The sequence below is a fragment of the Myotis daubentonii genome, chromosome 15, assembly GCF_963259705.1.
Source record: "Myotis daubentonii chromosome 15, mMyoDau2.1, whole genome shotgun sequence".
NCBI classification, from domain to species: domain Eukaryota; kingdom Metazoa; phylum Chordata; class Mammalia; order Chiroptera; family Vespertilionidae; genus Myotis; species Myotis daubentonii.
The window spans coordinates 7176397-7198178 of NC_081854.1; the positions used below are offsets into that span (position 1 = coordinate 7176397).

Below are 21782 nucleotides of genomic sequence, written 5' to 3' on the forward strand. Positions count from 1 at the left end.
TGAGTTCATTTTTCTTTTCAAGGTTTGGTTCCCGGCTTCCTGGTAGCCATGGCAAAAAGGCAAATACTCTCCTGTCCTGGCCTAAAGCAGAGACCGGGACCCTGTGAGCTGCTTCGATTTTACCAAAGAGCCAGGAGAGCCCTGACCGGTGTGGCTCGGTGGATAGAGCGTCGGCCTGCGGACTGAAGGGTCCCAGGTTCGATTCCGGTCAGGGGCGTGTACCTTGGTTGCGGGCACATCCCCAGTAGGGGGTGTGCAAGAGGCAGCTGATCGATGTTTCTAACTCTCCCTTCCTCTCTGTAAAAAATCAATAAAATATATTTTAAACAAACAAACAAAAACAAAGAGCCAGGAGAACAGGGTTTACCATGGAGGCTGCAGGAATCTAGTTTTTAATTCTCATCAGAGATTAAAAAAAAAAAATTAAAAAAAAAGTGATTTTCAAGGTCACTGGATGTTGAGATACATAAATCTGGCCCCTGAGGACTCTCTATTCCAGCGGTTCTCAACCTGTGGGTCGAGACCCCTTTGGGGGTCGAACGACCCTTTCACAGGGGTCGCCTAAGACCATCGGAAAACACAGATATAATTACATATTGTTTTTGTGATGAATCACTCTGCTTTCATTATGTCCAATTTGTAACAATGAACTTGGGGGTCACCACAGCATGAGGAACTGTATGAAAGGGTCGCAGCATTCGGAAGGTTGAGAACCACTGCTCTATTCTATTGGGAGAGGAGAGACTGCAATTGGTGGAGGTGATGCTCTTGACCTTGGAAGGCAATGGATTCCTGAGACTTGAGGACATGACCTTGAGCATCGAGATCTGGGGAACCAGGAGGTGGGGAGGGGAAGGGGATCTCAACATTGCTTGGGGGAACAATGGTTTTTGAAACTCCAGGGAACATATGCAGGGGGACCACTGAAACTTTCTATTTCTGGATCTGGGGGGGGGGCCTAGAATTGAAATGGGCACCCCAAGATGTTATTATGAGAGGAACAATAGATTCGAGGACCTAGGCGATCGGAAAGCCAAAGCTTCTACTTCAGGGGCATCCAGAAGCCGAGGAGCTGGCATCTCGGCTCCGAGCAGTGCAGGGAGCAGGGAATTGGAGCCCCACTGTCGGTATTTGAGGGGACACGGGGGCTTCCTTGGGGTTCAGGAATTCGGAGCTTTGTATTCGGGGGGAGCCTGTGATTCCTCCACCTCCTGTTTCTGTTCCCACTCACTCCCCCACCTACCCTTGTTCCCTGCAAGACGACGAGACCTCGGTGCTCATCTTGAAGGAATGATTTCAGTCAAGAGACGAAGTGCAGCCCTGACCGGTTTGGCTCAGTGGATTGAGCACCGGCCTGTGGACTCAAGGGTCCCAGGTTCGATTCCCGTCAAGGGCATGTACCTGGGTTGCGGGCACATCCCCAGTAGGAGGTGTGCAGGAGGCAGCTGATCGATGTTTCTAACTCTCTGTCCCTCTCCCTTCCTCTCTGTAAAAAAAAATCAACGAGATATATTTTTTAAAAAGAGAGAGAGAGAGAAAGATGAAGTGCAGCAAAGCAAGCAGGAATGTATTGGCCGCAGCAAACGCCCTTTGTGAAACAAGGAAGGGCTTAGCATAGAAGAAGCAACCCAGGTAGGCCCGCTCTGGCCCAGGACGAGGTGCCGCTGCCCACTGCTGCCCTGGTTGCAAGTTCCATGGGGTCCCTTAGCGGTTAGGAGATGCCTGCCTGGGGGGAGGGGGGAGGGGGGGCAGGGAAAGGCACAGGTGTGCGCCCCAGAGGGAGAGCATGAGCTGGGCCCTCTGTCTTAAGGGCTTTTCTTTCTCTCCTGCAGGTGAGCAATCTCAGGGGAGGCCTCAGGGGCAGGTTTCGGCGGCACATGCGTCCGTTTCCCAGGTGTGCCCTTTCAGGGTCCCGGTCTCCACTGCTTGGCGGGCCCCGGGGTCAGGGGTCATTCGTTATTGCAGCTGGTCCTGTCGGGCAGCCATGGCCTCACTTCCCTGGGGTTGCCGCTTTGCTGGGCCCGGAGCTGAAACACGACTGAGGCCTCGGTGTGGGGGTCGAAACAGCAGGACCGGGGAGCGATGCGATAGGGGAGGAAAGTTTACCTGGGAAGGGGGGGTGGGGGGGGGCGAGGTAGGCACCCGGGCTTTCCGCCCTGTGACCTGCTGTACCTGGCCCATCGTCCTTGCTCTGCTCGGGTCTGTCTAACTGCCAATGACATCCTCACTGGCTCTGTCCCCAAGATCAACGCCCCAGGAGCTCCGGGCCCTGCCCTGGCTGCCCCCCTCCACCCCACCCCACCCCCACCCCCACGCTTCCAGGCCCTTCAGAGCAGCAGCTGCTGGTTCTCCCGTCCCTTCACAGGCCGGGTGGGGGGAGGTGTCCAGGATCGGAGTGCCAGCAGGGCAGGGGCGGGGCCCTAGGGGCTTTTAAAGGCTCCTCAGGGAGGCCCTCCTGGTTCACCACCTGTCTGCCCCCGGACACCTCTGCCACCATGTGGTTCCTGGGCCTGGGCCTTGCTCTGTCCCTGGCCAGTACCGGTAAGCCAGCGGGGGAAGATGTGGGAGGGGAGCCGGCCCTGCCTCTCACGCCGCCTTCCTTCCCTCCCAATATAACATACTAAGTCCTTTCCCTCCCAACCCAGCTCCCCAGCCTGCACCCCTCCAGCCACACAGACCTTCCCCCTCCAGGGCCCCAGGCTCTTTCCTCTCTCTCCCAGCCTCTCCTCCTTCTTACCTTTTCCACAGTCCTCACTCCCAGGAACCCCCAGAACTTTCTACTCTTCCCCCCTCAGATCCCGCCCCAGCCCCTCTATGAAGGAGGCATCCTGGGCCACCTCAGGCTCGCTCTTTGGGGGACTCCAACTCTTCCGAGGACCGCCCCCCCCAATCCCAACAGACCCGGGGACCCTGACCACCCCCTCTCACCTCTCCAGCTCTCTACGGCCCAACGGTCTGGCTCCCGAGTCCCCCAAACCTACCACTCCAGCTGTCAGCTCTCACACAGGTCCTCCAGTCCCTGGCATCCGGTCCCCCGATCCTCCCAGGACCCCCCAAATGCCATCAGACGCCTCCGACGGGGGTTCTGTGACCGTCTCTTCCTTCCCTCACGCTTTGCCCCGAGACCCGCATCCAGCAGCCCGGCCTTGTCCTCCAGGAGAAACATCGCACCCCCAACCACCCGCTCCTTCCCTGTGGACTCTGCATCCTTCCTCCAGCTGAGCCTTCTCCCCCTGCACCCCCTGCACCGCTCTGGTTTTCTGGGACAACCCCCCTCCCTAGGATCCCATATGCCTTCCCGGCCCAGCTGTGTTGCCCCTCCCGCCCCAAAGTACCCAACACCATGTGGGTCCTCCCTGCATTCCCACAGCTGCTTGGCCCCTGGTATGCCTCTGTCTCCATTCCTGTCCTAACATCACTCCCAAGGGACCCCCCTTTCTTTCCAGCCCGCCCCCCCCCCGACTGTGACCCAGCTCCATAGACTCCCCACCATCCCAGAATGACTATCACCGGCTCTCCCGCCTTTTGAGCCCAGTCTTGACCCCAGCCCTGTCCCGGGGCTCCCACCCCCCTTAGAATGCCATGGCCTGGTCACAGGACCCCAAACCCTACAGGAGCCCTCTCCCAGCCAGACCCTGTTGGCCACTCTTTGGCCTGGAACCCCGAGTTCTCTCAACCAGGAGCCCCAGTCACCCCACATTCCCCAGGTGCTTCTTCTTGACCTGATTCCCCAAATCCATACCCTTTCCAGAAGCCCCGAAAACCCAACCTCCCCCCCTACAAAAAAGGTCCCTAACCCTCCAAATCCTCTCACCCAGCCTCTGAGCCCCTCTCTTGAGGCCTTTAACCTTGTCCACAGCCTCTTGTCCTACAGGCTAAGACCCCCCATCACCCCACAAAGCCCACCCCGCACCTGATGGGGTCAGCTCTGCTCTCAGCAAAACATCCTCCCACCCAGGTCCAGCCACCACCCCCTTCCCCCTCCACCCCCAAAGTCTCAGAGCCTCAGATTCCTGAGCCCTTCCCATCACCCCTGCCCATGTCCTCAGACCCGGCCCTCTGCCCCTGCGTCCCTGCGTGTCCATAGCCCGGCCCCCTCTCCCAGTCCAGTCCCCTGGCCCCTGGCCACCTCCACCCGCCCTGACTCAGCACCCCCTCTGCAGGCGCCGTGCCCCCCATCCAGTCCCGGATCGTCGGAGGCTGGGAGTGCAAGAAACCCCAGCCCTGGCAGGCGGCCCTGTACCATTACAACCGCTTCGAGTGCGGGGGCGTCCTGGTGGACCCCCAGTGGGTGCTCACCGCTGCCCACTGCATCAGCGAGTGAGTAAGGGGGAGGGATGGGGCGGGGTTGGGGGTATCTGTGCTACCGCAGGACTGGGCAGCCAGCACTGACCCTTCAGATGACCTCAGGGGACGCAGAAAGGACAGGTCGTGGTCTGGGGTCACAAGGAGAGAGACAGGGCTGGAACCGGTTGACCAGAAAGCCCTCCCACAGCCGCCTCAGTCTGCCTCTGTCCCTCCCCTAGATCTCTCTCCTCTCTCTTCTCTCTCTCTCTCTCTCTCTCTCTCTCTCTCTCTCTCTCTCTCTCTCTCTGAGTTTCTGCCTCACTCCCTCTCCCCATCACTACTGTGCGCACACCCCCAGCATGGGACTGAAGGGGACCCCCAGAAAAAAAGGGAGGGTCGCCCCCAACATTTTGGGGGAGGGAGCTTCTCACACCACCCAGCCCCGCCCTCCAGGAGCCCCACAGGGAAGGGCTGGTCTCCGGTGGGGCTGCGTGGGGGCCTTGAGGGCCACGGGGGCAGGGGAAGGAATGAGAAGAGGAAGGGAAGGTGCTGGGGAGGGGAGGAGGACGCTGACCTTGGGCTCAGGGCCAGGCCACCCGCCTGCTGGGGAACCAGCCCCGAAGCCCCAGCTGCTGCTGGCCTGGGCGCAGGCCCCTCCTCCCATCTGCTCCCCCCCCTGCCCTCCGCCCCTGGTCTCTCACTCCCTGTCACTCCCTGGCCTCCTGGCTCCCACTTCTCTCTCTCTCTCTCTCTCTCTCTCTCTCTCTCTCTCTCTCTCTCTCTCTCTCCCTCTGCTCCCTCATTCTGTTCTTTCCTGCTGCTTCCTTCTGTCTGTCTCTCACCGTCTCTCTGGCTCTTCCTCATCTCACCCCCTTTCTGCTCCCTCCTTCTCTGTTCTCCCTCCCGCTCTCCCATTCCCCGCACCTGCTTCAAGCCCTTTTCCTCACTCCCCTTGTCCCCGATCAGCCTTGAATCATCGTCTCCACCGGTGTGGAATCTTTCATGCTCTCTCCCTTCTCCTTGTTTCTCTCTCTCTCTCTCTCTCTCTCTCTCTCTCTCTCTCTCTCTCTCTCTCTCGACCCAGCCCCATGCTGCCCTGCCCCTTCCCCCCCACCCTTCTCTCCCCCTCCTCCCTCCTCATGCCCTGCGTTCCCGTCTCCCCCCAGCAATTACCAGCTCTGGCTGGGTCGCCACAACCTGTTTGAAGAGGAAGAGGGGGCGCAGTACGTCCAGGTCAGTAAGAGCTTCCCGCACCCTCAGTTCAACCTGAGCCTCCTGAAGAACCACACCATCCACCCCGGGGAGGACTACAGCTACGACCTCATGCTGCTCCGCCTGGCCGAGCCCGTGCAGCTCACCGACTCCGTGAAGACCCTGGCCCTGCCCACCCGCGCCCCCAAGCTGGGGAGCACCTGCTACGCCTCTGGCTGGGGCAGCACCAACCCATACCCATGTAGGTCAGCCTGGAACCCAGGCACCGGGGGGTCGGGAGGGGGTGGGGGACTGGGGACCTGCCCAGGAGCCAGGAGGCTCCGGCCACAGCCATGCTTCCCCCTGGCCCGCAGTCGAGTACCCAGATGAGCTGCAGTGCGTGGACCTCACGCTCCTGCCCAACAAGGTGTGTGCCAACGCCCACCCCGAGAAGGTGACGGACGTCATGATGTGTGTTGGACACCTGTTGGGTGGCAAGGACACCTGTGCGGTGAGCTGACCTGCTCCCCCCGGGGCCTCAGCATGCTGGGGGGCGGGGGGGGGCAAGGGGCAGGGGTCGGGGGGACTCAGGTTCTGGCCTGGGGCTGAGAGCTATCCAGGCATCTGTCTCCAAGGCTGCCCAGATACTGCCCCCCTCCCCTGTGCTCCAGCTCCCTCCTCTGCCCCTTTCCTCCTCACACCCCCAATCAGGTGGCCCATGCGTCGCCCTCCTCCCTCTAACGCGCCTGGGCAGAGAGAGCTAGCTGGGAGAGGTGACATCTGAGATGAGCCCTGAGGTGGGAGGGTCCCGTGGATGGATGCCCCCTCCTGCTCTCCCTGCAGGGACTGTCCTCCAGGGCCCTGGTGTCCCACCCCCATTGGCTAGAACTCCACGCGCTGTCCCCCTATTGGAACCCTGCCACCTCCTTCTGGGAGTGGACCCCGGAGACAAGTGTGTCCCTCCCCACAGCTGGACTCGGGTCTGCAGGCGGAGCCCCCAGCCTCACGGACCTCACTCTCTCCCCCTCCTGTAGGGTGACTCCGGGGGCCCGCTGATCTGCAACGGGGTCCTTCAAGGAATCACATCCTGGGGCCAAACCCCCTGCGCCCGACCCAACACGCCAGGGGTCTTCACCAGAATTCTGCCCCTCGTGGGTTGGATCAAGAAGACCATGGCAGCCAATGCCTGAATGCCTCTGCCCTATCCCTGACCCCCGCACCGTCTCCCCACCCCACCCCAATTAAAACCAAATATGCATCCAATTTGCATGGAGTTCTGGTGTCATCTGGCCTCCCAGACACCCCTCCCCCCACACACACCCCCTCCCGCCCCGTCTCCAGGGCCAGGGCCGGAGTCTCCCCGCCCTCCCTGTGTTGGGGCGGGAGGCGTGCAGCAATGGACAGGGGAAAGGATGGGGCAGAGGCAGGTGTAGACAAACAGGCAGAGAAGGAGGCCGGGACTCCAGGCGGGTTCTCGCACACGCCGGCCCGACCCTGCCCCGAGGGAGAGGGCGCAATGGAGGATCGGACTCTGAGAGCGGGGTGGTGCCCACATTTTATTGTGGCGCAGAAGCCAGGAAGGTGGGCAAGGGACGCTGTGGCAAGCCATGCCCTCCTGGGGAGGGGCAAAAGCTGGGTGGGTGTTGTGTCCGCCCAGGGGCAAGAGGAGGCATCCAGGGGCGGGGCTGGCCCTCGGAGAGGGAGGAGTTCCGAGGATGAAGGGCGGCTTTGGGGTGTGGCCTAGCTGGGATGGGGCGGGGCCTAGCTAGGATGGGGCGTGGCCTGGCTAGGATTGGGGGGGCCTCGGTAGGATCTGGGCGTGGCCTATCTGGGATTGGGGCGGGGCCACGCTAGGGTGGGAGCAGATCCACACCCACTGGCCCCTTGGCGGGAGCTGCGTGCAGAGCGGAAGGGGGCGGTGTCTGACTTCTGGGATGGGGACCAGGGGAGGACTCTGGACGGGAACAGAGCCGCAAAGGGTGGGCCCAAGCTGGAGGGTCGCGGCTTTGTCAGCAGCCCTCGGAGGGCGAGGCATGTTCTTAGGGAGGCGGGTCTCCGTGGAGGTCTGATCCCCGCCCCCGGGCCCAGGTACCCGTCCGTGTCCTGAGCAACCATGGCTTAGGGAGGCTTGGCGGGGATCCCCTGCCCCGGGAGCGAACTGGACTTGCGGTCTGAGTCTGACTGTCTGGACAGGTGCCTCATAGAAGTGAGCCGCGAGGCCCACCGCCAGTAGCTCACCCGCCGATCCCAGCTGAACGAGGCCTGGCTCCACATGCCCGCGTAGTTTAAGTAGCTCAGGACTCCTGGGCAGGAGGAGCTGGGTAGGCGGCTGGACGCCCAGTTCCGCAGAGGCCCCGCCCCCTTCCCCTAGGCCCCGCCTCCTTGGGTTCACCACCATCTGGGCCCCAGGCCCAGCCCAGGTTTCTCCCCGGGCCCGCCCCTTCTTCCCGAGGCCCCGCCCCTTCTTCCCGAGGCCCCGCCCCTTCTTCCCGAGGCCCCGCCCCTTCTTCCCGAGGCCCCGCCCCTTCTTCCCGAGGCCCCGCCCCCTCTTCCCTAGGCGCCCGCTCTCACCTGTCCACAGTATCAAGGCGCCGCTGCCCCAGCATAGGTAGGAGGTAAACAGGTACGAAATACGTGGCTTTGGTCTCAGGGCCTGGCAGTTGGCTACAAAGAGCGTCATGCTGAGGATAACCAGGAACCCTGCGCTTGGGTGGGGCCAGAGATGGACACTAGGCTAAGCAGGTAGCCCGGAACCTCCAGACACACGTACACACACAGACGCTCTCGACAGTCAGAGATGCCCCCCCCCCCCGCACTACTCACCCCAACTGAGAAAGACAGCGGAAGGAGAACTGTGAGAGAAACTGTCAAAGACGGACCCAGGTGACCGTGGGACAGAAAACACTGAGATCCGCCTCCCAGGGCGCAGATGCTGGGGTTGGGAGGGCACCCCATCCCCCAGGCCCACACTTACCAATGCCGAAGCTGAGTAAACTGAAGATAAGGTCGGTCTTGTTCAGGCGGCGGAAGACCGGCCAGAAGGAGAGGGCCATGGTGGTGACAAGGATGAGACAAATGGTCAAGGCCAGCATCATCAGGCCCATGCTCATGTGGATGAGAACTGGGGGGGATGGGGGAAGTGGGGGGAGGGAGGATTGTCCAAGAGTCACCCCCAGACGCTCTCCAAGGTCAACCTCTAAACTCATGTCAATGACACCCCTGAGCTGGACCCCCAAAGGCCCCCCAGAGTTTGACTACAGACGTCCTCCAAGTCACTCCCATTCCCATCACCAGAGTCACCTCCTAGAAACCCCAAAATACGACTCTCACAAAATCACCCCCTGGGGAACCTGTAAGTCATCCCCACTCACACCCTCAGAGTTCTCCCCAATCAACCCCCATTCGCCCTAAACATAAGCCCCAGACACCCTCCTAATCAACTACGCATACCAGGGTCACCCCACAGATGACCCCTGAGTCACCCCCACTCACATTCTTGAGGTCACGCCACAGAATCATCTCAATCATTTCTAGGGTCACCCCCACAGTTACTCCCAAAGTCGCCCCACTCACACTCCCAAAAGATGTCCCACAGCAACTCACAGGATCCTCACTATCACTCCCAGACATGCCCAAACACACGTGCAAAGTTATCCAAGACACTGTAGTCTCTTCAGTGATGAAGAGGGGTTCCGGGGTGTGGAAGCCAGGAAGGTGGGTGTCTCTCTACTCCTCTCCCCTCACACTCCTAGGTCCCCTAGTGACCCCTTTCACACCCCAAAACCTCTTCCAATGTCACCTCCATTCACACCATAGAACGCCCCTCCACACAGACATTCTCCACATCCCCCATACATCTCCCAGAGCACACACACAGATGTACACATGCAAAAAAACAACAAATAAAAACAAAAAAAAAACAAAAAAAACTTACAAATATCTAAAATCAGGGTACCTAAAAGATGTCATTGCATTCACTATCCTATATAATAAAAGGGTAATATGCAAATTGACCCTAATGGTGGAACAACTGGCCACTATGATGCGCACTGACCACCAGAGGGCAGATGCTCAATGCAGGAGCTGCCCCCTGCTGGTCAGTACGCTCACACAGGGGAAGCTCCACTCGGCCACAAGCTGGGCTGATGGCTGCGAGCGCGGCAGGGGTGGCGGGAGCCTCTCCCACCTCTTCAGCAGTGCTAAGGATGTCTGAATGCGGCTTAGGTCTGCTCCCTGGAGGGGGCCTAAGCTGCAGTCGGACATCCCCTGAGGGCTCCTGGGCTGCCAGAGGGATGTCTGACTACCAGCTTAGGCCCGATCCCCCACAGAGCAGGCCTAAGCCAGAGGTGGACATCCCCCGAGGGCTCCCAAACTGCGAGAGGGTGCAGGCCAGGCTGAGGGACCCCCCACCCCTGAGTGCACAACACTCAGGACATCCGGGCCTCTAGTAGAACTGGTATTTATCCAGTTTACACTGCAGTGTGACAAGACTTGCAGCTCCTTCTGAGAACAAGCCCCTTCCTACTTTGCCTGCTTTTGAACAGTTTCAGCCAAATGAGCTAAGGCTTCATCTGCTATGCTTCTGGCAAACTGCACACCTCTGACACCTAACCAGCAAGCAAAAGGTTCATCCTATATACACAATAGCAATGGCGCTCTCTGGTGACTACAAAACCCTGATGGAAGGCTTCTCCGGGCACACCTTTGTGCTCTGGGGCCACAGAGATACACATGTGACTCTGGTTGAGCCCATCACAGTGTCCCATGCCCCAGACCATGGTGATGGGCCATAAGGTGGGCACACGATCAAAGCCCTGCCCTGGGACTTTTTCTAACTGACGTTTTTGGGACAGCTGTCCCTCCTCTGGTCCATAAGACCAGGAGCCTGGAGCTGCCTGAGTCTGGCTCCCAGCCTCCTGGGGGATGGGAGACCTGAGGGAGTAAAACTAAAAAAGGAAAGCAGACAAGAGAAGGAGAGTTGAGGCGACACTGGCTGTTGGGCTGTTGTCATCCCAGAGGCCAGCCCATCCTGTGGCTTGGTCAGGAAAGAGTGGATGTTTACGGCTTACCTCCACCCCATGCATGTCACCCTCCTACCTGTTCCCCACTCTCAGCCCCAGTTATAAGCCAATCAGTGCATTGCATTGCTCTGGCCGCCAGGCTTGGTTGGCGGTACTGGTGTGACCCAGCCAGGGCTTTGACGGGAACTTTCGGGGAGGGGGGGTGGCATGCAGAAGGCAACCAATCAATGATTCTCTCTCATCATTGATGTTTCTATCTCTCTCCCTATCCTCTCTTATACATACAATATATAATTATATTATATATATAATTTTTAAAAGGGCATGGCTCCTCCTCTGCCCAGGCCCTGGTCCGGGAGCATGCAGGAGGCAACCAATCAATGTGTTTCTCTCACATTGATATTTTTCTGTCTTTCCCTCTCTCTTCCACTCTCTCTACAAATCAATGGAAAAAATATCCTCAGGTGAGGATTTAAAATAATAATGATTTTTAAAATAAAATAAAGGTAGTTACCCTGGCCAGTGTGGCTCAGTCGGTTGGGCGTTGTCCTGTGTACTGAAAGAAAGGTCATGGTTCTATTCCAGGTCAGAGCACATGCCCAGGTTTCAGGCTCAATTCCCAGTAGGGGGCGTGCAGGAGGCAGTCGATCAATGTTTTGGTCTCACAAGTAAGTTTCTCTCTCTCTCAAAATCAATAAAAATATATTTTAAAAATACAAATAATAAAATGATGGTAGGTGCAGCAGCTGGTAAAAGAAAAGTGTTTTTATAAAACTTACTAGAGGCCCAATGCACGAAATTCATGCAAGAGTAGGTCTTCCTTCCCCTGGCTGCCAGCACCAGCTTCCCTCTGGCACCAGGGACCCAGGCTTCCCTTGCAGCCCTGGCTTCATCTGGAAGGTCATCCAGTAGGACATCCGGGAGGACATCTGGTCTAATTAGCATATTATGCTTTTATTATTATAGACTAGAGGCCCAGTGCATGAAAATTCGTGCACTGGAGGGGAGGTCCCTCAGCCTGGTCTGCTCACAGTCCAGGTGCCCTCAGGGGCATGAGGCAACCCGGCCATCATGGGAAGGTGACGCCCCCATCACACCTCTGCTGCTGCCACTACCGGCAGCGCAAGCCTCGGCCAGCCCTGGTTACCTGAGCCTTGGGTGACCCTGGGCAGCTGGGCAGCCAACATCTGAGGCTTGCCTGCACCTTGGGCCATCCTTGGGCAGCTAGAGGCCTGAGGGCGGATCCGGCCTCACTGCGAGCCTGCCACCCCCGGTGGGTTTGAAAGGACTGGGGCCTCCGGCGAGGCTGAGGGAACTAGGCATCGCCATCTTGTGACTATGGGCGCTGCCATCTTTGTAACGGTGTGACAGTGAATTTGCATATTCTGTCTTTATTAGATAGGATAGCTAAAGTTGGTGTAGCACTTAAAATGTGCCAGGCAGTGTTCTCATTCCTTTATGTGTTTTAGCTCACACATTAACAGCTTACAAATTGGTACTGCTATTACTGCCATTTTTAGAAATGTGGAAACTGAGGCACAGAGAGGTGAAGAAATGCATCCAAGATCACCCAGCTACCAAGTGGTTGGACTAGGATTCGAACTAGGCACTCTGGCACCAGGCTCCAGGCTGTCTCCTGTTGCAATGCTCAAAAGCAATGAAGAGCCCTAGCCGGCTTGGCTCAGTGGATAGAGCATCAGCCTGCAGACTGAAGGGTCCCAGGTTTGATTCCAGTCAAGGGCACATGCCTGGGCTGTGAGCTCGATCCCCAGTAGGGGGCGCGCAGGAGGCAGTTGATCAAGGATTCTCTCTCATCATTGATGTTTCTCTCCCTTCCTCTCCCAAATCAGTAATAATATATTTTAAAATATATTTTTGAAAAAGCAATGAAGAGACCAACAAGGAGGCAAAATGTTCCTGCTGAAAACCTCTTGTCATCTTTTCTGGAAAAACAAAATGTTAAGTGAGAGAGAGAGAGAAAGTGATGGTGTTTTCAGCCACCTAGTGATGAGGCAGGCGGGCTTTCGGTCAAGTATAGTGCTCACTTTCCAAAGCATACGACAGTCCCATTTCCTTATGAGCCAGAAAGAACTCCAGGAGCCCTGGCCGGTGTGGCTCGGTTGGCTGAGCGTTGTCCCAGGCACCAAAAGGTCACGGGTTGGAGTCCCGATCAGGGCACATGACCAGGTTGCTGGTTTGCTCTCCAGTGAGGGCCATGCAGGGGGCAGCCAATTGGTGGTTCTCTCTCATCAATGTTTCTCTCTCTCTCTCTCTCTCTCTCTCTCTCTCTCTCTCAAATCAATTAAAAAAAAACACACATATTTAAGCCTAACTGGTTTGGCTCAGTGGTTAGAGCATCAGCCTGCGGACTGAAAGGTCCCAGGTTCGATTCCAGTCAAGGGCATGTACCTTGGTTGCAGGCACATCCCGAAGACGGGGTGTGCAGGAGGCAGCTGATCGATGTTTCTCTCTCATCGATGTTTCTAACTAACTCTCTATCCCTCTCCCTTCCTCTCTGTGAAAAATCAATAAATATATATATTTAAAAAACATATTTTAAAAGAAAAAATTCTTTTTTAAAAAAATATCAGTTCTCTTCTCACTTCAGTGGTGACTTTGTTTTCTTTCTTCGGTGGTGTTTTTTTAAAAAAAAAAAAAAGAAAGAAAGAAAGAAAAAGAAAAACAAAGAAAGAAAAAAAAAAAGTACCCCAGGAGACCCCCTCACAAGGCCTTCAGAGAATCTCCAGAAACCCTTTCTCAAAGGCTCTGAAAAGATTTCCCCCCAAGGACACCAAAGCTCCCTGCCCCTGATCATCTCCAAGGATCCCCCTGCAGAGTGCCCCAGAGCCCGTCCATGGCCCCCACTGACCAGTGACTTGGCCCACGTTGGAGCATTTGTACTTCTTGCAGTTGATCCAGAAGCCCATGTAGCCAGAGTAGGAGCCCTCCAGGTAGGCCATCCGCCCATCCACCGCGCTGAGCACCATCAGGGTGGTGAGGGTGCTGAAGACCAGGGCCCAGCCCCGCAGGATGTACTTTCTGTCCTCCTCCCAGGAGTAGTTTGGGTCCGCTGGGAAAGAATCGAGGACTGGGGGGTCAGGATCGGCCTGCATCCTCCTGCGGCCCATCCCTGAGCACACAGCCGTGTCTCCATCCCCACCCGAGCCGCCCCTTTCACCCCGTTCTCCATCCCCTTCCACCCCAACCCCGATGCCAACCTCATCCCCATCTCCGTTCCTGTCTCATCCCCCGTTTTAACTTTGTCTCCAGCACCATTCACAGCCCCACGCCACCCACAATAGTCTCGGTCCTCAACCCCAAACACATCCCCCTGCCCATCTCCAACCCTCATGCCCAACTCATCCCCCATCCTCAACCCTATTCCAAGCTCAAGCCCATCCTCCTGTCCCGATTCCCCAAGCCCGAGCGAGAACCAGCCCCTCTCTGGACCTCAATCCCTTATCTCCTTCGATGTCACAAATCCCAACCCAGGACGCGCACAACAATGACACAGATTCCAGAGGGTGCTCACGAGGCCATGACCCATGGTGTCAAAAGAGTGAACGCAGGGGATACACCCAATATTCACCAAGCCCCTGTGATCCCGCCAACCTTCCCAGCTGGCAAGGGCCCCCCGGGTCTCACTGTTCACTAACTAGACTTCACAGGGTCTTTCCCACCTGGGTACCTCCACGCAGTCCCGCCTGCTCCTCCAACCTGGGCACTCCCCTTCCACCTTTGCCCAGACTGCCTTAATCACCCTCACTTCTAATGTCACTTCTTCCGCATCTCCTTTCTGACACCCCCACCCCCGGCAACTGACCCCCACAGCCTCCGTTCTTAGTCAGGTTGCCCATTAAATGCTCCTAGAGTACAATGTGCAATTCCTCACGGACTTGTCCGTCGTTATTCCACTGACTTTTTTTTTTTTTTTAAATCTTGACCCAAGGATAGTTTTCCATTGATTTTTAGGGAGAGTGGGAGAGAGAGGGAAAGAGAGAGAGAAATATCGATGTGAGAGAAGCACGTCGATTGGTGGCCTTCTTCCGGAGCCCAGACCAGGGCCCAGGTCGGGGAGGAGCCTGCAACCAAGGTACCTGCCCTTGACTGGAATCGAACCCGGGATCCTTCAGTCTGCAGGCCAACGTTCTATCCACTGAGCCAAATCAGCTAAGGCTTCACTGATATTTTTTTTTCCTTCACCAGTTTTCCTGGACAGACCCCCATAAGGATAGAGGACAAATCTGCACCCCTATCGCCTGCTGCACCCCTATTGCCTGGTACACAGCCTTTGCTATCCTATATAATAAAACCCTAAAATGCCAACAGCAGAATGACCGGTCACTATGACGCGCACTGACCACCAGGAGGCAGAAGCTCAATGCGGGAACTGCCCCTGGTGGTCATTGCGGAGTTCCCACAGGGGAAGCACAGCAGGAGCCTCTCCCACCTCCACTGCAGGCGGGCGGTAAGGAGCAAAGGGTCCTGGACTGCGAGAACCCCAGACTGCAAGAGGGATGTCTGACCGCTGGCTTAGGCCCAATCCCAAGCCAGGAGGTGGACATCCCCCAAAGGCTCCCGGACTGCAAGAGAGTGCAGGCCGGGCTGAGGGACAACCCCCCCCTCCAGTGCACAAATTTTGTGCACTGAGCCTCTAGTAATAAATAAAGGGGTGAAATGGATTCAGAGAGGGCCCTGGAAGGGGTGTGGAGTGAGGCAGGTAGGAAGAGGGAATTATAACTTCAGGACCTCTGGAAACTGTAAGAACTAATCTCAGAGACACTGGTGACTCAACCCTACCTAGTCCTGACCCCGCTCTGGCCCCTCTCTAACCCTGTCTCCACTCTGAGATTGCTCCCTACCCCCCAATCCACCCCTTGCCCTGTCCTGACACCTCTCTGACCCAGCTACGACCTCTTCTTGTCCCAATCCCGACCCTGCCCAGACCCCACACTGAATGCACCCAGACCCAGTCCCAACCCCCATGTCACTCACACAGGTCCACTGTGCAGGATGCGTCCATGGCCAACGTCCCAACTCCCTGGAACCTCTCCAACTGTCACAGAACCTCCCCGCAGCCCCAGCTTCAGGCCAGCCGGGAGCCCTGAGGCCTGCTTGAGGACAGTAGGAGAGACCAAGAAACACTGAAGGAAGGACAAAGAGGTCAAAAGGCCAAGGGACAGAGCCTGAACCCCAGAGAGAGACCAGAAGACTTCCAGTGGCCACTGAGGTGCCGGGAAAGAAGGTTGGAGGCAGTTGGCAGACTGTCGAGTGCATCTAGGGACTGGCTTGGCCCTCTACTGCCACATGTCCCACAAGTCCCCATCTGGCCACCAGAGCAACCAGGCAGATGTCCTTACAGAAGATCCCGAAAGTGACACCCAAGATGAGACTTCAGACCCTTTGCCCAACACCTCCAGGCTAAGTGCCCAGGACCCTCCACCCATTCTCCACCCTAGCCCAGTCAGCGTCCAAGAACCGCCATCCGTGACCCACTCCCGCCGGGTCAGCATCCAAGAACCGCCACCCGTGACCCACTCTCGCCGGGTCAGCACCCAAGAGCCGCCACCCTTGACCCACTCTCGCCGGGTCAGCATCCAAGAACCGCCGCCCATTCTCCACACGCGCCGGGTCAGCATCCAGGAACACCCGCCCACTGTCCACACTCGCCGGGTCAGCATCCAAGAACCGCCACCCATTCTCCACACGCGCCGGGTCAGCATCCAGGAACACCCACCCACTGTCCACACGCGCCGGGTCAGCATCCAGGAACACCCGCCTGTTATCCAAGAGACACTGCCCGTCATCCACACTCGCCGGGTCAGCATCCAAGAACCTTCACCCATCCTGCGCACCCGCCGGGCCAGCGTCCAAGAGCCTTCGTCCATCTTGCGCACCCGCCGGGCCAGCGTCCAAGAACCTTCGTCCATCTTGCGCACTCGCCGGGCCAGCGTCCAAGAGCCATCGCCCATTGACGAGAGTCTCTGGGGCAGTATCCGAGAGGCACCATCCCTTGGTAACATTAGCCAAAGGAGTATCCAGGAGACACCATCCACGGTTAACATTAGCCAAATGAGTATCCAAGAGACACCATCCGTGAGCAGCGTTCACCAAGCCGGCCCCCAAGACACAGCGCCAGTGACCCCTCTCAACACCCTGACCGTTCCGCCAAGTGGCCAAACGAGTTTCCAAATTCGTAGATTCAGTATCCCCAGGCCTTCGCCGGTGCCCCACATCCCCCTGGCCTGTATAGAATCAGTTGCCTACACCAGTCAAACCAGTTTGGAAGACACCTTGACAAGCACCCAGAGTCAAAGTTTAAGGGTTCCAGGCATCAAGTTCCCAAACCGGGCCAGTGTGGACGTCCCCCCTTCAATTACCGAGAGCCCCGAGGCCAGCATGGAAAGCATGGAACAAATTCTCTGGACCTCCCAGGAGGACTTCAAAGAATCTTTGTACAACCTCCAATTAAGCAAAAATACTCCAGATAGCGATGTCCAAAGCACCCCGCTACACAGCTCCACGGACACCAGCTCTTCCAGGTGAGAGGCAGAGGTCCAGGCAAAAAGGCCAGGTTCTGGGTGAGAATTGGGGGGGTAGGGGTGGAGGGTGGAGGGAGCCAGCAGTCAAAGGACAGGGACCAGAACATGCCTGGCATCGCAGAGATTAGAGGTTGGACCTAGGTGTGGCAGGTCTTGGAAGCTGGTCCTGCAGGCTGGCCATGGGTAGGACATAACACAGAATCTGGAGAGGGGATTTTAGGGTGGCAGGGCCTGGAAGCTAGATCTGGAGGCAAGGGAGCCTGGAGGGCAGGACCTGGGGGAGACAGGGTATAGAGGATGGACAGAGAGAAGATAAGAGTCTGAAGGGTAGACTGGGTGGGACCGGGTCTGGCAGCCGGACCTGGGATGGTTGGGCCGGGGAGCTGGACGCGGCGCTGACACTGGCGGTGGGCTCTCTGCAGCAGGTTTTCGGTCAGGGCCAAACGCAGACATTCACAGCTGCCCGTGGGCACGCGGCTGCTGCACCAAGCCAAGAAGCTCAGCCGCCAGCTGAGCCTGGTGCTGAGCCTGGTGGGCGCGGTGATCATCGGTCTCATCACCCTGGGCCAGCCCTGGGTCCACTTCCAGGTGCCACTGACACTCCCCGGGGGTCCTGCTGACCCCCCGCCCCAAACCATCCCCATCAGCACCATCTTCGTGGTGCGGTGTTCTGACGTCTCCTGCCTGCACGAGCAAGACCACAATGCTTGTAAGGCCTGCCCTAGACTCCCCATTCCCAGGGCGCGTTTCTCCTCTGTCCTAAAGACCCCTTTCTGCCTTCCCTGGGAGGACCCCACCGCCCCGGGTGCGTCCCCTCTTCTCTGCAACGGTCCTCACTACCTCCGGACCAGCCTCCCTTCCCCAGGGTGGGGCTCCCTGCCACGAGACCACCCTACATGACCCTGATCCTGGCGTTCCTGGTTCTCTTCCTTCCCTAGACTTGCTGGACTCTGCCTGGGCCTTCTTTTTCATTTCCGGCTTCACCAGCTTCTGCCTCTGCCTCATACTCATGGACATCACCTTCTTTACCAAGTCCAACGTGCCTGTGCTGGACTTCTCCAACATCGTCCTCAGCAACCTGGCAGGCATGGCGCTGAGATCCTTCCTTTAGGGACACCAAGGCCAGGCGAACCCTGCCGGGCGCCTACCGTGACACCCAACCCGCTCCCGCCAAACTCCAACCGCATCCCCTTCCCATCCCCACCTTCCATCCCAATTCAAATCCTATCTCTTGACCCAGTGGTTGGCAAACTGCGGCTCCTGAGCCACATGGGGCTCTTGGGCCCCTTGAGTGTGGCTCTTCCACTAAATCCCACGTGCGGGCGCGCATGCAGTGTGCGATTGAAACTTCGTGGCCCGTGCGCAGAAGCCGGTATTTTGTAGAAGGGCCACACTCGAGGGGCCAAAGAGCCGCATGTGGCTCGCGAGCCGCAGTTTGCCGACCACTGTCTTAACCCATCCCAATAATATGTGTGTGTGTGTGTGTGTGTGTGTGTGTGTATATATGTAAAATATATATATAAATTTTCAACCTAACCCCATCTCCAGCCCCAATACCAGCCCCCACTTCACTTCCCAGCTCCATCACCAACACATCTCAAACGCATCCCCCGCCCCTTCCATGCTGTCCAGGCCCCTTCCCACCCCCATGACAATTCAATCTTCTCTCCAGAATCCAAGCCATCCCCCACCCCTTTACCAACGTCAGCACCCAACTGCAACCCCATCGCCCTATCGCCCGTGAACCTCGCTCTGAAACTCAACCTAACTCATTCCCAGCTCCATCCTCCATCTCCAGTCCATCCTTTCCCCCAGCCACAACCCAACACCAACCTCCACCTCCACCTCCACCTCCACCTCCTCCATCCTTATTTCTCAAACTTCAACCTCTACCAAGATCCCATCTCTATTTCCAGTTCCAGCCCCACCCCCAAACCCTGCCTCCTCGCCACCACCGGTGATTTTGTTCAAGCTACTTCATCTTTCTGAGCCAACTTCCTACCACGTGGAGATGTCGTGAGGACTGAACTGGGAGATGTCATCACCCGGTGTAGATATTGTACATGTCCTTACCTCCATACTCCCACCCAAGTAACTCAACATTGATATTCCGATGAGAATAGTTTAGTTCCATTTGGATGTCAAATCACACTTTTTAGAAAAAGGGGCCGTGGGGAGCACTTTAATTTAGAAATGAAGGATATTGTCTTCTCTTGCGGTAATTGACCACAACTTTCGGTTGCATCAAGAGAGCATCTTTGGAGAGTGACAGTGACATTTCCGTGTTAGCAAATGTTATGTGTCCAGTCTGTTAGCTCTCCCCGATTGTTTAACTCTAAGGGATACGGGGTGGAAAAGGCCTCACTTTTATGTCATCTAAACTAGGACGTTTTCCTATAAGAAAATAATTCCTGCCCCGTCTCCCTTTTAATTAAAGGGAAAACACTTCCTATACTATGAACATAAAGAAAAAATTACCCTACCCAGGCCCTAGCTGGGTAGCTCAGTTGGTTAGAGCATCATCCTGATATACCAAGGTTGTGAGTTTTATCCTCAATCAGGGCACATACAAGAATCAACCAATGAATGTATAAATAAGAGGAACAACAAGTCGATGTTTCTCTCTCTCTCTCTCTCCCTCTCCATTCTCTCTCTCTCTCTCTCTCAAAAATTTATAAATAAAAATTACCCAGTACTCCATTCACTACCTGAAAAAACAAAAACTTTTCCTTTTCACAAATCATCTTTAATTCATGTCATTAAAAAAAATGCAGCTAAAATATCCAGAATGACAGAGTTCCTTATCCACTACCTCAGAAACCCCAAATTAAAGACCCAGTACAGTGATGTTAATCTGGCTTGATTCTTGAGGGCTCCCTGTGTGCCAGGAAATGGGCCAACCTCAATAACTCTTCGCCTGACAACCAAGGAAGTGGTTCCTGCAATTATGCCCACTTTACAGATGGGGGGAATGAGGCTCAGGGAGATGGAGGTGTCCCGATGGTGGGAGGCCGAGGCCAGACAAGCGTTCCAGTCAGTTGGCCCCAAAGCCTGTGGTTTTAGACACCCCCTGGCCCACAGAAAGACCAAGACTTGCACTTCCGATGTCCTCTGCTATGACATTGTCAGGAGCCTCTTATCCTGCTTGTGAGCAGAGATACAGGGGGGCAAAGGAAGTGGGGAAATAATGGGCAAGAGCCACGCAGTTACACAGCCAGGGGCACGGGTCTTCACACACCTGCTGTCCAGCCTCCTCACACCTGTACTCCTGCAGGGACCAGCATGGCATTGGGTGTCCTGTTCTACCTGCTGCAGGCCCATGAGTTCCTGCAGGAAGGCATGACCTACAGTCTGGGGCGTAGCTTCTACCTGGCGTGGACTGGCATCTTCTGCTTCCTGGCGATTGGTCTGAGCTGGGATGGGGTTGGGTTTGGACAGGGTTCAGTGATACCGATGGGGGACGGCCCGGGAAAGAGTTGGGGATGAGGATGGGGTTGGGTTTGGGTTAGGAAATGGATTATTGGGGGCAGGGTAGGGATGGGTTAGGTTTGGGTTTGAAGGTGGAGGGTTGAAGGAAATGCAGGTGAAGGGGTTGGGGACAGGGTAGGGGATGAGATGGAACTGGGGACGGGATTGAATTTGGAAATGGATTCGGACAGTGCAGGGAATGGGGTTGAGGTTGGGTGTAGGGATGGATATGGGGACAGGGTAGGGGGTATCATTGGGCATGGGGAGAGGACTGGGGTCCAGGTGGGGCTGGTGAACTCTACACCTCACCCCCTCTGCTTTCTTCCTCCCTCAGGTTTCATTTCCTACATGAACTACGTGAATTTCTGGTTCATCCTGGCACCCCAGGCCATCTGGACTTAGGACATGGGAATGGCCCTCCTTCCTTCCTGCTCCCACAGCTCCCTGCCACGGGGCTGACGACCCTGCTCTCTGGCCCTCACACCCGCCAGGACTCTTGTCCCTTTTCAGTTCCTTCTGAGTCTCCCCCACTCAAATTACTAATCGGCATTTTTAAATCTGTACTTTGGCCCAGAATATGCTTTTGGCTTAGTACCTTGTCAGTGTTCTGTGGAACTGTCATCCCTCCTGAGGTCGTCCCTTGGGCCCTGTGGGGTAGAAGGATGGGACTTAAGGGTAGAAGTGAGGGGAGGGAATCATGACAAAGAGACTTGAGGCACAAGGCCAGCCAAGAATTAGGCCAACAAGGATATTTTTTCCATTGCTTTTCAGAGAGAGAAAGTGGAAGGGAGATGGAGGAGAGAGAGAGAGAGAGAGAGACTTGTTGTTCCACTTATTTATGCATTCATTGCTTGCTGCTTGTATGTGCCCTGACCAGGAATTGAACCTGCAACCTTTCGGTGTACAGGACAATGCTCCAATCAACTGAGCTACCCGGCCAGGGGTCAAATTTGTTTTTTTGTTTTGTTTTTGGTTTGTTTTTTTTAAACGCAGGCTGATTTGTAACTATGTGCCAGACACCGGATCTATAGCGGTGATCAAATTGGACACAAATCCTTGTCTTTACGGAACTGACATTTCATCTGGGAGGCAAAATAATAGGACCACAAACAAAGAGTTGGGTGTGTTGGGGGATCCGTGCTATGAAGAGAAACAAAGGAGTGTAAGGGAGACCGGTCTGTTCTGTAAAGAGAAGGGGGGCTGGGGGGGCCTCTCTGCTAAGGTGACCCCTGAGCGGAATCATGGCTCAAGAGAGGAAGAGAGCAAATGGAGT

The 21782-nt window shown here is 56.4% G+C and overlaps 3 protein-coding genes across 6 annotated transcripts; 2 read left to right on the plus strand and 1 right to left on the minus strand.

Moving 5' to 3' along the window:
• The first annotated feature begins 2446 nt into the window (after positions 1–2446).
• Positions 2447–6741, plus strand: KLK1 (kallikrein 1). Its single transcript, XM_059665488.1, has 5 exons — positions 2447–2541; positions 4164–4320; positions 5454–5740; positions 5853–5989; positions 6513–6741. Exons 1-5 carry the CDS (start codon positions 2496–2498, stop codon positions 6666–6668), a joined length of 783 nt encoding a protein of 260 aa, XP_059521471.1. The 5' UTR covers positions 2447–2495; the 3' UTR covers positions 6669–6741.
• Positions 6742–7085: 344 nt separating this feature from the next.
• LOC132216603 (transmembrane protein 202-like) lies at positions 7086–15961 on the minus strand. Of its 3 annotated transcripts, none has more exons than XM_059665898.1 (5): positions 15495–15956; positions 13369–13569; positions 8453–8599; positions 8050–8178; positions 7087–7781 (listed from the first exon to the last, which is right to left on the minus strand). In XM_059665898.1, exons 1-5 carry the CDS (start codon positions 15520–15522, stop codon positions 7597–7599), a joined length of 690 nt encoding a protein of 229 aa, XP_059521881.1. In that variant the 5' UTR covers positions 15523–15956; the 3' UTR covers positions 7087–7596. The 3 variants fall into 3 exon arrangements, 2 of the variants coding, with proteins under 2 accessions (XP_059521882.1, XP_059521881.1); XR_009448775.1 differs by having other exon boundaries at positions 7674–7781; positions 8050–8183; positions 15495–15951; XM_059665899.1 differs by lacking the exon at positions 8050–8178 and having other exon boundaries at positions 7086–7781; positions 15495–15961.
• On the plus strand, positions 15807–21776 carry LOC132216602 (MAGE-like protein 2). Of its 2 annotated transcripts, none has more exons than XM_059665897.1 (2): positions 15807–17041; positions 20844–21776. In XM_059665897.1, exons 1-2 carry the CDS (start codon positions 15807–15809, stop codon positions 21208–21210), a joined length of 1602 nt encoding a protein of 533 aa, XP_059521880.1. In that variant the 3' UTR covers positions 21211–21776. The 2 variants fall into 2 exon arrangements, 1 of the variants encoding a protein (XP_059521880.1); XR_009448774.1 differs by lacking the exon at positions 15807–17041 and adding an exon at positions 20064–20447.
• The last annotated feature ends 6 nt before the right edge of the window (positions 21777–21782 follow it).